We start from the raw sequence: 13768 nt of genomic DNA, 5'->3' as shown, positions 1-13768 counted from the left end.
GTGGCCAAGAAGGCCAATGGCATCCTGGCTTGTGTCAGCAATAGCGTGGCCAGCAGGGACAGGGAAGGGATCTGACCCCTGGACTCGGCACTGGTGAGGCCGCCCCTCGATTCCTGTGTTCAGTTTTGGGCCCCTCACTACAAAAAGGACGTTGAATGACTCAAGCGTGTCCAGAGAAGGGCAACGGAGCTGGTGCAGGGTCTGGAGCACAGGTTGTACGAGGAGCAGCTGAGGGAACTGGGGGTGTTTAGTCTGGAGAAGAGAAGGCTGAGGGGAGACCTCATCGCCCTCTACAGCTACCTGAAAGGAGGTTGCAGAGAGCTGGGGATGAGCCTCTTTAACCAAGTAACAAGTGATAGGACAAGAGGGAATGGCCTCAGGCTGCACCAGGGAAAGTTTAGACTAGATGTCAGGAAGCATTTCTTTCCAGAAGGGGTTGTTAGGTGTTGGAATGGGCTGCCCAGGGAGGTGGTGGAGTCCCCATCCCTGGAGGTGTTTGAGAGTCGGGTCGACATAGCGCTGAGGGATCTGGTGTAGCTGGGAACTGTCAGTGTGAGGTTACTGGTTGGACTGGATGATCTTCAAGGTCTTTTCCAACCTGGACGATTCTGTGATTCATTGTAGTCTCCATAAAGCTCAATTTTTCTAGTTCTCTCCCTAGACTCTTCCTGATTGTTACATATATATTAAAAAAATACAGTATGTGTGAATGTATATATATTATTACTGTCTTAATTGCTTCCCAGTACCATTCACAGAACTGTGTGCATGTAGGAGCTTATTTGTAAAGTCAGTGTCTAAACTTGCTTGTTTGGTTTCTCTCCAAGAAGGAAAAAGTCATTAAACACCTATTAGCTCAAATTTGAGGCACATATAGTCCTTACTTGCCTTTCATTTTAATTACAGTTACGTATTTATGTGAAACATGTATCTCCCACCTTATTTTAAACTGTTATAAGCATATGTATACATGCTTTGACTGCATCTGTTCTTATGGAGGTAGTTGCTCTAGAATACAGTGAACAGCAAAGAGCAACAAATTACTGTGTGAGGTTAGAGACATCTCAACTGCAGTTATTCTTGCAGATGTGGTTTAAAGTGATGAAGAGCATCTGGTACTCAGTTGGCTTTCTCCTCAGCGCAAGTAGTGGAAAGGTCTCATCTCTAAAAGATTTTTTTTCTCATCTTTAATTGAAACAGTATATGTTTAGTATTTTCTTTACAGGACCAACAGCAAATAGAGGTATTCTTTCTTCTACATTTTTTACTCCTGTTCACTGCTACTAAGGCAAACCTGGCCTTTCATATGACAGGGGCATAGTATTTTATAACGATGCTGATATTGAGTCTCAACTTCAACATTTTGTTAAAGTGAACAGTTTTAAATGTGTATGTGATTTTGTTTTGAAAAACCTTAGCTGACAGATACCCTATTTGCACAGCATTTTGATGTAGTGATTAATTACCTAATGTGTTAAACATTTATGACCTGTGTTTTTAGGGTATTGTAATCACATGCCAGCAAAACAAAACTACTGGAAGCAATGATTTATACAGTTATCACTAATTAGGCTGTTTGAAGGTATAAATATCACAGGAGTCTTAAAGCAGAAGCAAAGAATCTTTGTTTTATTTGTCATATGTGAAAAATTAAAAAATCCATGAAACTTAAATCCCGCATTACAGAGTAAAAAATATCTCGTCACTTCACCAGATGTGTTCTATCAGAATCTCACAGTATAAGATATTTTTTTTCTGAAAATAACTGTACTTTATAATAATGTCCATGCTTTTTTTTTATTAAATTCTATCCAGTGACTTCATTTAGTGATTCTGATATCTGATCTCTCTAAAATCTAATGATTTTTGATGGCTTTTCTTCCATGCTTGCTGTATGTGCTAACCTCAGATCTCTTCATAAACAAAGTGAAATATAAATTCTACCTTCTGAAATGCCTGTGCTTTGAGAGCCAGGGTTGTTTTTCAATTTCATTTCCAGTGGTTGCACACACAAAGGCAACCAAGAGATGAAGCTGAGAGAAAACAGCTTGTGTTGATTGTAGATCGACTGGCACAAGGACTGAAATTTGATCTATAGAGAAATTGCAAATAGCAGCTAAGTTTAGGTTAGCCATTTAAAAACCACCATAGAATCTTCAAGGCATAGTTACTTACATATTTATATAACATAAAGAATGGTTAAAAGCCAGTCGAAATTAAGGTAGTTTGTAAGAATGAACAGGATTAAAGTGGATGGTTTCTGTCAGGAACTTAATTTTATAAGTTCTACAAATGTAAGGGGTTTAGATTTTGTCAGTGTCTCTGTAATAAAAATACACGATTATTATAATGGTTGTTATAAGATCTTCAGCAGAATCCTTTCCTGGTATAGTAATTGCACAAGACTTGCAAAAAGGTCACTTTAATAATTTTGTAATTAAACAAGGTCAGGCATCCTCTAACAAGTTTTCATTACTCAGGAAAGGGTTTATGACTGACCAAGACTTAAATGACCATTTGTAATCTTCAATATTAACAAAATAAAACGAAGAATTATTTTACCATCTCTCAGAATGTATTTGTAATCAGAACATAGTCTTTGTGTTTTGCAACAAGTTCTAAGTCTTTTTACCTAAACACTCTTTTAGTCATTGTCACAAAGCAGTGCCACATGAAAAGAAGCTCATGATTCTCTGTACTGGCCTCTGCATGAGAAAGGAGGTCATTTGTACCTGCCTGGTTTGTTGAGCCTTGGAAAAACAAAATTTTGGGGTGTTTTGTGGTGGAGATATATTGCTACTGGAGAACAAGTATGCAATGTTTGGAACAGAATTTTAGAGATTTCTTTTTTTTATTCTCTCCTATTCTGGGAAGAAGTAAGCAACTCCCACCTACATCTAACATGCAGTTTCTCTAGCCAAACCGCCCATTCCAGATTAGAATCGTTAGATGCCAGGATGTATTAACAGCACTCTGTTTTACCAAAGCTTTGTCTTCTTTCAACTTCATGAACCACTGTCCATACCAACTTAAGGTGGTATTAAGGGCACTATATGAGACTACAAAGACTCCGCAGATAGAATTCAGCTATAAGAGAGACCTATTTCTGAGTGGCCATCTGCATAAATGAGGTAATAGAACCTGCAGGAAATACCTATGACAACTTTGACTACACACTGGGTGAAGGAATAATCCCAAATTATTGCCTTATAAAGCAAATATGTCTTAACTCACAAATAATATATCTGTCTCAGTAGGCAGAAAGCTACTCCATTCATCTCCATCTTCTAGAGAAGCAATTTGGTATCATCCTTAGGAAGTCATTCTACTAACTATAAAAACATTTCATGTACTAGTACTGACTGCAGAAGACTGTCCTAAGCATTTTATTTTTTTTTAATACAGTGAGAGCCCATAGTTTTTGACTTTTCAGAGTTGTCATCCCCAAGGGAACTGTGACTAGTTGCAGCCATCCTTTCTTAGGTAATGGGAATATGAGAAATACAAGGTTGTCTGCCTGGCTCAGAATATCACTTCTCATTTCCACACTGAGAACTTATGTTCAATTACAGTAGGATCCACAGTTACCACAGTCTTCTCACAAAACCATGTTTAGTATGGATTTTGTTATTATTACTGTGGAGAAGAGTCTTCTACTTGTATCATTGGAATTGCAACCTTTCCTGCGCAATTGTATGTGTAGATATTTTTATAGTAACTTAAGGTGCAGGGTAAGATTCATCTCACCTAAGTGGTTGGGGCTACTTGGAAGTTCTGTAGCAGTAAGCACCATTTTCTAACACAGTTTACTTTAAGGGAGTCTTAAAAAACAAACACATGCAATCAAGTTAGTCAACTTCCTTTTTCTCCTGGCTTCTGCAGACCATGGTCAATCTAAGCTTTTAGATTGTGTGACTGTGTAATAACTCACTCAAGTCCTTCCTTTATCATATATGCTGAGACTAAAATGGGTGTATCATCAGTGATGAAAAGAGATTAAATCCTATTTCTAGAGTATACAAGCTTTAATTATAAATACTGAGTGCTTTTACACTTTCCCCAAAAGTTAGAAATGAAGCTTAAATATGATAGAATATTAATATTTTTAGAGACAGGTCTGCTGTAAAAATAGGTCAATTTTATGTAGTACCTTCTACCTGAATTTCAAACTTTTCTGAAATGTACTCTTAGGCTTTTAACCACATGTCTATAACAGAGATAGTTTTGCAGTTTGCAAAAATGCCTGTAGAATTGTTCTGTCACTTTTTTATACAATAACATGCGGTGCATGTTATTTGTAAATGTATGAAAGACATGGCAGTAGATACACCATAACACTATAGGTAAAAAAACCCATAAGTTAGAACTGTAATTCTGAGGAATTAGCAAAATCACTGTCAAAACTTCCAATCAAATTTGTTAAGGATATTCTTCAAAACTTTCTTTCACAGCCGTCTGTTCAATGCGACGAATGGACAGGAGAGGACAGACATAATGAACAAAGCTTAATGTTTTGCAATTCCCACATATTCAAAAGGTTGTTGAGATGCAAATATTAAAACCCAGTAACTTTATTTCTACTTGAAAGACCTCAAAGTATTCCACAAAATTTCCCAAAATAAATAAAACTGTAAAACAAATAATGTTGTGGTCCAGAACATGTAGTGTTTCACAATAATACAGCAGTACAGACAACTTTGAACATATTACTCATTGGTTCTGCTTCTGGCTCAAGTTTTAGTCATTATGAGCAATACTGAGCAGTATTAGACACTCTTGAGATATCTGAGCCTCTGAAATGAGTCTTCTCTTGAGTTTTCCTTGAAGTAAACACTCCAAATACACAGAAAGGTCTTGGAGCCCAGAAAGCAAAGTTTTGCTAGAAAATAAAATAATTCATTTAAACTCCAAGCATGACAAGAATAGAAATAAAAGAATTCTAACAAATTTCCTTCTGCCAACCACATCCTGGAAAGTCAAGCACTTTTCTTCAGTCTTGAAGATCTCCAAGTTCATCAACCTTTAACCTATGTACTGAAATTACTAAAAGAAACTCAGCACAGTCCCTTTTGGGTCCCTAAGTAATGTTTTTCTTCCGTGGCTTTGAGGCTTAGCTGTTACCTCTCCATGCTCTTACCAGCAGATTCCCAGTCCTTGTATTTTCTCAGGTTCTGTGCTGTGTCTCCCAGCACAGAAGCTGCGATGCAGGCAGAAAAATATGGACAGTTCTTTTCAGCTGAGTATGCTTATGCATTATCAAAGGTGAAGCTGTTTTTTCCTCTTCTTCAGTGCACTTGTCCCCATGCACAGCAACTACTATAAGGCAAACCATTAGTTTTATTTGCTTACCAGACACCACTCTTTTAAAGGAACATTACTTAAATTAATACAGCAGTTGGAAATAAGTAGTCAGACACATTTAATGGGAGAAGACTGAGAAATCTTATTGCTCCTGAGCCATGAGTTGTGAGGGGAATAATGTCATTCTTAACCTTGGTGTACAAGAAACTGAGGAGAATCCTAGGTTGAGATTTGTACTAAATGTGATGCAACACCTTCTAACTTGTAACTTGTCATTCTAAGCCATGAGGTCACTAGTCTTGTATAGTAGTTTTTGCGTATTTTTTTAATGTTTATTCAAGTTTTTCAGAAAATTAGGTGAATTTAACTTGTTTCCTTGTTGAGGTTAAGAGGGGGTTGGGGTTTTTGGTTTTATTACATTCTGAAGATGTAATAGATTACAAAATGGCTTGACTTAAGGGAGGCTTGTAAGAATTGTTTGTACAGTGGAGGATGGAATTTCAAGGAATATAGCAATTTTTTAGATATTATCTATCTTGACAAAAGGACACTAGCAAATGAATAAGTAAACAGAATAAACACATCAAGGAGAAATTAGTGAAATACAGAGAACATGTTGTTCGAGGAGCAGCTGAGGGAACTGGGGTTGTTTAGTCTGGAGAAGAGGAGGCTGAGGGGAGACCTCATCGCCCTCTACAGCTCCCTGAAAGGAGGTTGCAGAGAGCTGAGGATGAGCCTCTTTAACCAAGTAATAAGCAATAGGACAAGAGTGAATGGCCTCAAGTTGTGCCAGGGAAGGTTTAGACTAGATATTAGGAAGCATTTCTTTCCAGAAGGGGTTGTTAGGTGTTGGAATGGGCTGCCCAGGGAGGTGGTGGAGTCCCCATCCCTGGAGGTGTTTAAGAGTCAGGTCGACATAGCGCTGAGGGATATGGCGTAGTTGGGAACTGTCAGTGTGAGGTTAATGGTTGGACTAGTTGATCTTCAAGGTCTTTTCCAACTTAGACAATTCTGTGAACCTGTGAATTCTGTATCCAGAACTAAGAATTTATTTATGAAAATGCATTCAGCAGTTCACAGTCAGACACCAGCACTTTTGCAGACTAACACTGGATATGCTACCATCTTTCCAGATGCTTACACCACTATGGAAAAACTGAAGACATGGCTGTTAAGCCAGAGGTAGCATTCTAGTAATGCACACAAGTAGCAGCCACCACTGATACCTGATTTTTAAAACAAATTGTTCCACAAGGAACCAATATGGGCTGGTTTACTGTGCATTTGTGTTGTGTTTCTGTGTCCTTCTCTGCTGTGAGTTCAACTCTCCTCATGGACTTCCACCTTCCCTAATGCCTCCTGTTTTTCCTTTCTTTTTTTCCCATACCCCAGACTTCTCTTTTCACCCTTATGCCATATAAAAATCATGCCCATCTTCCTATGCCCCGAAACAATCCATTGGTCAAAAGGCAGCAAGTGCTATAACTGGGTTTGAGATAACCAGGCAAGCAGAACAAACAGAACAAAAACCAGAGCTTATGTTACAGCCTTTTTTCCTCTGCTGAAGGACGCAGCAGTCAAGTCTTTCTCCCTCTTCCCTCCTCTATCCCGATGCTGGTTTTAAAAGAATTTGTGAGAGTGTTAGCTCTTTCAGATTTTTACTGGTTTGGAATATGTATTTAAAATTGGCCAGCAGTTCAAAAAGTGAAAAAAGAGGAGGTTGGGGTGAGAATCGTGAGGGCAGACAGCTGGGCAGATAACCCAGGTAACTTCATAAGACATTGTTGAAAATGAGGCTAAAATAGAACAAAGCTAAACTTAATAAAAACTGGTTTTAACTTCTCTTCAGTTAAACCATTTCTTATGTATAATTACACTATATATAGGCACTGTTGTTACACATAGTTCATTCAGTGAGTTTTCCTGTAAAAACTCCAGGTTTTTAAAGTTCCTGTTCTAGTTGTACCAGATGAAGTAAAAGTTTCCTTTTCCAAAGTTCAGTTTACCATGAGTCTTTGCTTTATTCTTTCTCTTTTTTTTCTGTTTATTGCCCCATAGGAGCAGTCTCACAAGTGCTGGACAGCCTGGAAGAAATTCATGCACTTACAGACTGCAGTGAAAAAGACTTAGATTTTCTTCACAGTGTTTTTCAGGATCAGCATCTTCACACGCTACTAGATGTAAGTTTTCTGTGATAAACAATTTGAATTAGTTTCTGTAGCTGTTGTTCATTGGATAATACTTTGTTTTATCCCGAATATATTCTCTTTTTTTGTTTCATACCAATATGAATTTGTTTAGGTGTGGAATGTAAGAACTAACACTTTACACAAAAAATACATTTTAGGACTTTACATACCAATATTTTAGAATGTGTAGGTGGTTCATGAGAGCTATTACTCCATAAGACAGCAGTGGGTGTTCTACAAAAAAATGTGCAAAAATTTCAGAGCCAGAGAAACAGATTAGTGCCTTTGGTAGCATTATCATGATCTGGTTCCTGTTTCTTCACAGTCTATCTGTAAGCATGGTTCACTATCTGGCTACATGTACAGGTCAACTGTGACATAAGATGATTCATAGATTTTTTTTTCTTCTTGAAAACAAAAGCACTCTTTTGCAAAAATAATTTTGAAAAGCAAATAGTCTGGTGTTTGAGAGAAAAATGCTTGCACGCTACTTTTGGTGCTTTGAGGACTTCCTGTTTTCGAAGTTTCTTCTTATCACATACAGAAATCCTGTTTATATTTCCCAATAGTTTCTTAAACAAGAAGCCCTAACAAGCAAATACATTGTACTTTCTCCAAAATTTTGTTAATTTGAAAAAACATACATATAGTTTTGAGGCAGAAATATCTGCTGAACTTTAGCTTTGCAGAAACAAGGACCTTCAGCATCACTGCAGACTTAGACTCCATTCATCTCACTAAGTGCCAAGACCCTTACTGAAGGACAAATTCAAAAGCATTATCATGCTGTTATTGATTTCTGTGTCTACACAGTATGGGGGTCTAAAATAAAGGTTAAAAAGAAGCAAAAAAATCTTGCCCTGATTTTTTTCTGGGATATATGGATGCTTCATGTTGAAGACAGAGGACATGCTTTCAAGCAAGACAAATGCTTTCTAAAGCAATCTACACATTCCCCTGAGAAAAAAATCAAGATGGAACCAAATCCACAGAGGCACCAGCTATGTCCACATTAGCAAATACTACAACATAACAATAGCAGATCTGCAGAGCAAAGCAGTTGTCACTGAGGACCCAGTCTTGACAATTCTGTGTATTTTGAGGACTTTTACTTCATACTAGCTATACTGAAGTCCTATGGACTGAATAACCACTGATAGGTGAACATCATCTTCTGTTTTAGTGTTATTTAGGCTCAGTATGCTCTAGTAACACTGTACAATGAAAAGCAAAGAATGATAGTGGTTGGACTAATACTTGGACTAGGTGATCTTCAGGGTCTTTTCCAACTTAGAAGATTCTGTGATAGGTGGGCATAATCAGAAGATTAATTTCAAAAATGCACTTCTGAATCAAGCCAGAATGCTCATGGGAGCATATAGATGATGACCATTTTATTGCTGTGTCTTAAATTTAACAGCTTGGATACCCCTGAATATCACAAGTCTAACAAGATGTCTGTGCTTTTTACCCAGTGAAAGACATGCAGGAATAGGAGTTATTCCAGCTATCTGATCTTCAGGTAGATGATCATCATTGCAGAAACTTTAAAGAGTTTCTGAAAAATTGTTGAATGCTTTAGTTCCTATGTGCAGCTTTCTCAGGGATATGATCTGAATGTAAATGGTGCCATAGTTCCTTTGGTGTCCAAACTCTTTAAAATGTAGTAGATGGTTTGTACACTTCTTACAATTTGTTTACTGATTGGTGGATAGCAGGCCACCTGGATTCTGTACATCCTTTAAGTTTAAAGGATTCAAACCCACACATACTTCCCTCCAGAAGAGGACCCAGCTGCAGGGTTCTGTACTGGCCTGTATGATAACATAAGCCTTCTGGTAAAGCTTCTCCACAACGTAGCTGCCTGTATGACTGGAGGAACCAGAGATAGTTAGCTGTTAAGTGATAAGGGCATTGCTCTGGCATATGTCTCTACAGTTCTAATCTTTGTTCTTGATAACTGTTTATGCATTTTGCATTAAACATTCACTGGATAAAATTATATGAAACATGCAGGAAGAAGGGATTAGGAGCTCCTGACTTTCCTGAATTGGATCTTGAACAACTCATCTTGCAATTTGCATTAAGATATGTTTGTCTAGCTTGTGTTCCAGATGCTTAAACTGCTCTCTTTATATTGCATGCTGCAGTACAGCAGGGTAATCAGATAATATGAATGAGAAATAAAGATTTGGACAAGAAAAGAATAACATGAGTATAATTAGACCAAAAACACTTATGACACTCATGCAGAAAGGTTTTAGATATGTATTGGCCATTATTATGTTGTCATACAGCTTCTTGGGCTTCAGTAAACCAGATGGCCTTAGTCCAGGTATTTTGCTGTATGACAGGTCTACCAGACACTAACTGTTCTCCTATGCTTTTATTTTTTCTGTTATTTACAGTACCAGTCTGGTTCATAGTACTTTGCTAATGATCCATTATTTCTGTAATGGTCTGCTGTAGCCTTTTAAACAAGAAAAAAATGCAATGGATTCATACCATTTTGCCATTCTTTTATTTAAAAGTCATGGTTATTCTCTTAGGCAGAAAGGGATACATTTAAATGCACATTATAATAATATATTTGTGAGAACAGAATGCTATAAAAAAGCATTTTTTACTATGCTATGTGGAAGGGGGATGATAGAATCTTCCCATAGATACTTTGATTAGAATAATCAAGAATGAAATTCTAAAAAATTGCAGTGTCATGAAATACATATTTGAAAGACTAAAGCAAGTCACAGATAGTATTATTTGAAAGGGTAGCTTTTTCATTTCAGTAACTTGAATGTGGGAGTTTGATTTCTGTTTATGCGTTGATACTATTGCAGTTTCTCTCAGAATTCTGAAAAAATCATCTGTTGTACTTGGATGAAGTTCTGTCAGGGAAACTGTTTATTCCTCTCAGAGTATTTGGGGTTAATGAGGCCACCAGAACAAGTTACCTGTAAAGCATTATATTTCACTAAGTAGGAATTTTCTAACCTGTTGTGAGGTTATGGCTGTCACTTTGCATTAAAACTACTGTTCCTCTTCCTTGGCCTTTTTCCACAGTTAAACTTGTTCTCATATTCCCACTCTTTCTCAAGAGTTATCCTTATTTTTAGACTAGGCACATGATGGTAGATTACTCCTGTGGCTGAAATATTTTGTTTTGCTTCTGAACTAACTTTTTCTGAAAGGAGAAAAAAGAAAGTACAATCTTTGTGTTAAGTGTGTAATTACCCACATGTTGCTTTTTTTTCAGGTAGTATAGATCACAAAATAGAAGTCTTCCTTCTCGGTAATCCATTAATTTAGGTGTTAGGACAGGCATCTGTGAAGACCATAGAAGGCAAGGTTCCTAACATCCCATTGATTGTTTTTAATTGATACACTTCAGTTGATTCAGTTATTTAGATAGCTATCTCAAGACTCTCTTCCACTATACTTGGGTGCCAAAGCTGTTCAAAACAAGGGGGGTAAAAGGAGCCAACTACTTGCCGAGTAATTTATATTCATTCTGGGCCAAATCCTGCAATACACTAACATATCCTGATGTGGGTTTATTGAATAGTTTCACTGTGTGATTTTATTATTTTTTTTTCATAATTTTAAAGAATCCCTCTATTGTGTTGAGTGTGTTTTTCCTGTACAAAAGTTACACAATTCATTATTAAAAACTTAATTTTGTTTACTAGGGAGAGTAAAGAAAAGAGCCTTCTAGAATCAATCATTTAGAAATACTACCTAAAAAAATTTTTTTGTTTAATAATTGATCTTTCTTATAAAGTAAAAGAGTAACTTTGGGTTGGACAGATTTTTTTTTTTTCTTGCTTCTGATAGAAATGAGATGATCAAAATTTTGGTGAATGCTGTAGGTCATTCATGTGTGTGACTTGGAACTGTCTGGGTTTATGCCTATATAAAGCTTTATAGATTGTTTCATTCTGGTATCCAAATTAGAATATAAAGAATGTAATAAAGTTAAGTAAAAGATATAAATAACTTTATGGAGAAAGAGAGTTAAATTTAAGTAGTAAAGCAGCTTCTTATTACCATTGACAGATTTTTAAAACTCTTATCAAATGCTTGAATTAAGATTTTTTTTTTTTTTATTGACTTTCATGAAAGAGACCCTGGGAGGCATTCCTGCCTTGTGTCAGCAGTACTGATAAAGAATTTGGAAATAAATGTGAAGAGGTTACTAATTTTGGAGGCATTGGTGTCTGACTGTTTTCTGTATCATGACTAAAGATTTTACTTCAATGATTATTTGTTTTGAAAAGTATACTGGGCTTCAAGGCTGTGTCTAATGGGGAAGATCTTTACACGTTATGTTTCATCTCCATCAGTGCATCAAATGAAGAAAGGTTTGCTAAAAAGTAAAACCAGAAGCTACTATTTTATGCAGCTGTCTGTATTGAAGGAGACAATAGAAATCATTCTCCTATTGACTCAAGTAGCTTGGTCACCTCTCCAGGGACGCTTTCTGTGGGTGATTCTGAATGCAGATGTCGTTCGATTTACAAGTGAGACTTTTGCTCAGCAGGCGAACAATATCAGCTTTTGTGTGACTGGGGCCTCTCTATGCTACTGGCTTTGTCTGCATCTGTCTGTCCCGAGTCACATAGTTCTCTAGGCTGATAACTTTTGGCTGTTATTTTAAGAAGTTCGTTACATTATTTCCACAGATGGAATTGTTAAGGTAAGTGTTGTTATATCTGCAAGTATATCTGGGATAGAAGTGTTATGAACTTTCTTAAAAGCTTACCTTTTGCTGGCATAACACATTACACATGTACAGTTTTAACTAAATGAGATTAAATAAATTTTGGAGTAGCTGTATGTATCAAATCTATATGTGTAGCTACTTCTTCCCTTTCGAGTTTAATTTATATTCGCAGTGCATATATTCAAGGCATACTGATTTTTCAAAAGAATCTTTTATGTCTGTTTTCCTTTGCTGCTAATGGTAATGTTTCGAAGGAACATGCATCCATGCACCCTTCAGAGTTCCCTTAGTATTTCTTTTGAACTCAGTCATCCAAACCGATTTGGTTCTGAAGTCCAGACTTTTAAGGAAACATATTTTCTCTTTTGCTAGAATGAATGTTGTTGGGACCTCAGTTTAGCCTCTTACATGGTTGGTTAAAGCTTTCTGCTGGATTTGTTTTGGTTTGTTCTGTTTACCCTCTCAATCTTGGACATTGGCATGATAAATTCAAACGTCTTTTGTAAAAGTAGCAGTTATTCACCACTGTCTAGCCGTGGCTGATACTATAGTTCTCTGTTTAAAAATGTTTTAAACTCTTTATACATTTATGCCTGATTTGCTCTTTTCTGAGCAAAGTGTGTTAATTTAACAATTCTATTATATACTTTGGAAAAAAACAAAGCAAGAGACAATTTGATTTCTATTTTCAGGACACTTTAATTTCCTTCTTCCTTTCTTTTCTTTTAAATCACAAATAGACTGGTTGAATATCTATCATATGATATAAAAAAGAAAATAAAAACAGCAGCTGTGTATAAAAAGCTTAAATATTTTAATTAATTATCTAATTTTTCTATGTTTTGATTTGAATAAGAATGGCTTTCTACGTGGATCACATAGTATGGTTCAAGTTTTTTGGATCAGCATTGGTCCTTACCCTCTTGAATACTGATTATGTTAAAACTAATAAGTAGAACATTTAGTGAAACATGAATGTGTTTCTTTTGCAAAAACAGATCAGAAAGTGTATGTGTGTAAGATGTCTTGCTAACTCTCTCAGAATGTGTTATGCTCATGTGAAATAATCCTTTCTCATTTTTAGAACACCTTGTTTTCCTAATTTTAATTATCCTTTAATTGATATGTTTGTAAGAAAAAAGCAAATGGAAAATATTTGTTAAAGAAACTATGTTGGCAGGAAAGCACCTTGCTATTTGGGGAATCAAATCTGGCTTTTATCCCAGTCCAGCAGAGGCAGCATGCTCAGTCCCAGGGAGTGGGAGGGACTGACTCTCATACTGCAATGGAAACTCATTACCTAAGTAATGTAGAAGGAACAATGACCAAGCCTTAGGGAGAGCTGTTTGAAGAATTCCTTCAGCAGGTGGGCTGGATCATCATCACCAGTGCAGTATGCTTTTTCTCTAAAAGGTAACTTCTCTGGAAGGCCATATTTGAAAGAACACTAAAAGCAGAGGCTATTCCAGAATTTCTTCTGCATTATTTCATAATCATTCTCTAAAATACTTTCTATTTTCAACTTCCTTTATATCTTTGCATGTCATTTTCTGTG

General features: G+C 36.5%; 1 protein-coding gene across 14 annotated transcripts in view; it reads left to right on the top strand.

Annotated features, from left to right (window-relative positions):
* CASK (calcium/calmodulin dependent serine protein kinase) overlaps positions 1-13768 on the top strand; it is a 199469-nt gene that overhangs the window by 128263 nt on the left and 57438 nt on the right. For all 14 annotated transcript variants that reach the window (XM_026841024.1, XM_026841586.1, XM_026841435.1 and 11 more), the window contains one exon: positions 7360-7481. In XM_026841024.1, the coding sequence (XP_026696825.1) occupies positions 7360-7481 (122 nt within the window). The remainder of the gene's footprint in view (positions 1-7359; positions 7482-13768) is intronic.

The sequence above is a fragment of the Athene cunicularia genome (assembly GCF_003259725.1).
Source record: "Athene cunicularia isolate RWA chromosome 1 unlocalized genomic scaffold, athCun1 chr1_part1, whole genome shotgun sequence".
In the NCBI taxonomy this organism is placed as follows: domain Eukaryota; kingdom Metazoa; phylum Chordata; class Aves; order Strigiformes; family Strigidae; genus Athene; species Athene cunicularia.
The sequence above is the reverse complement of the archived record's forward strand: the minus strand, read 5'-3'. Positions and strand labels throughout refer to the sequence as shown.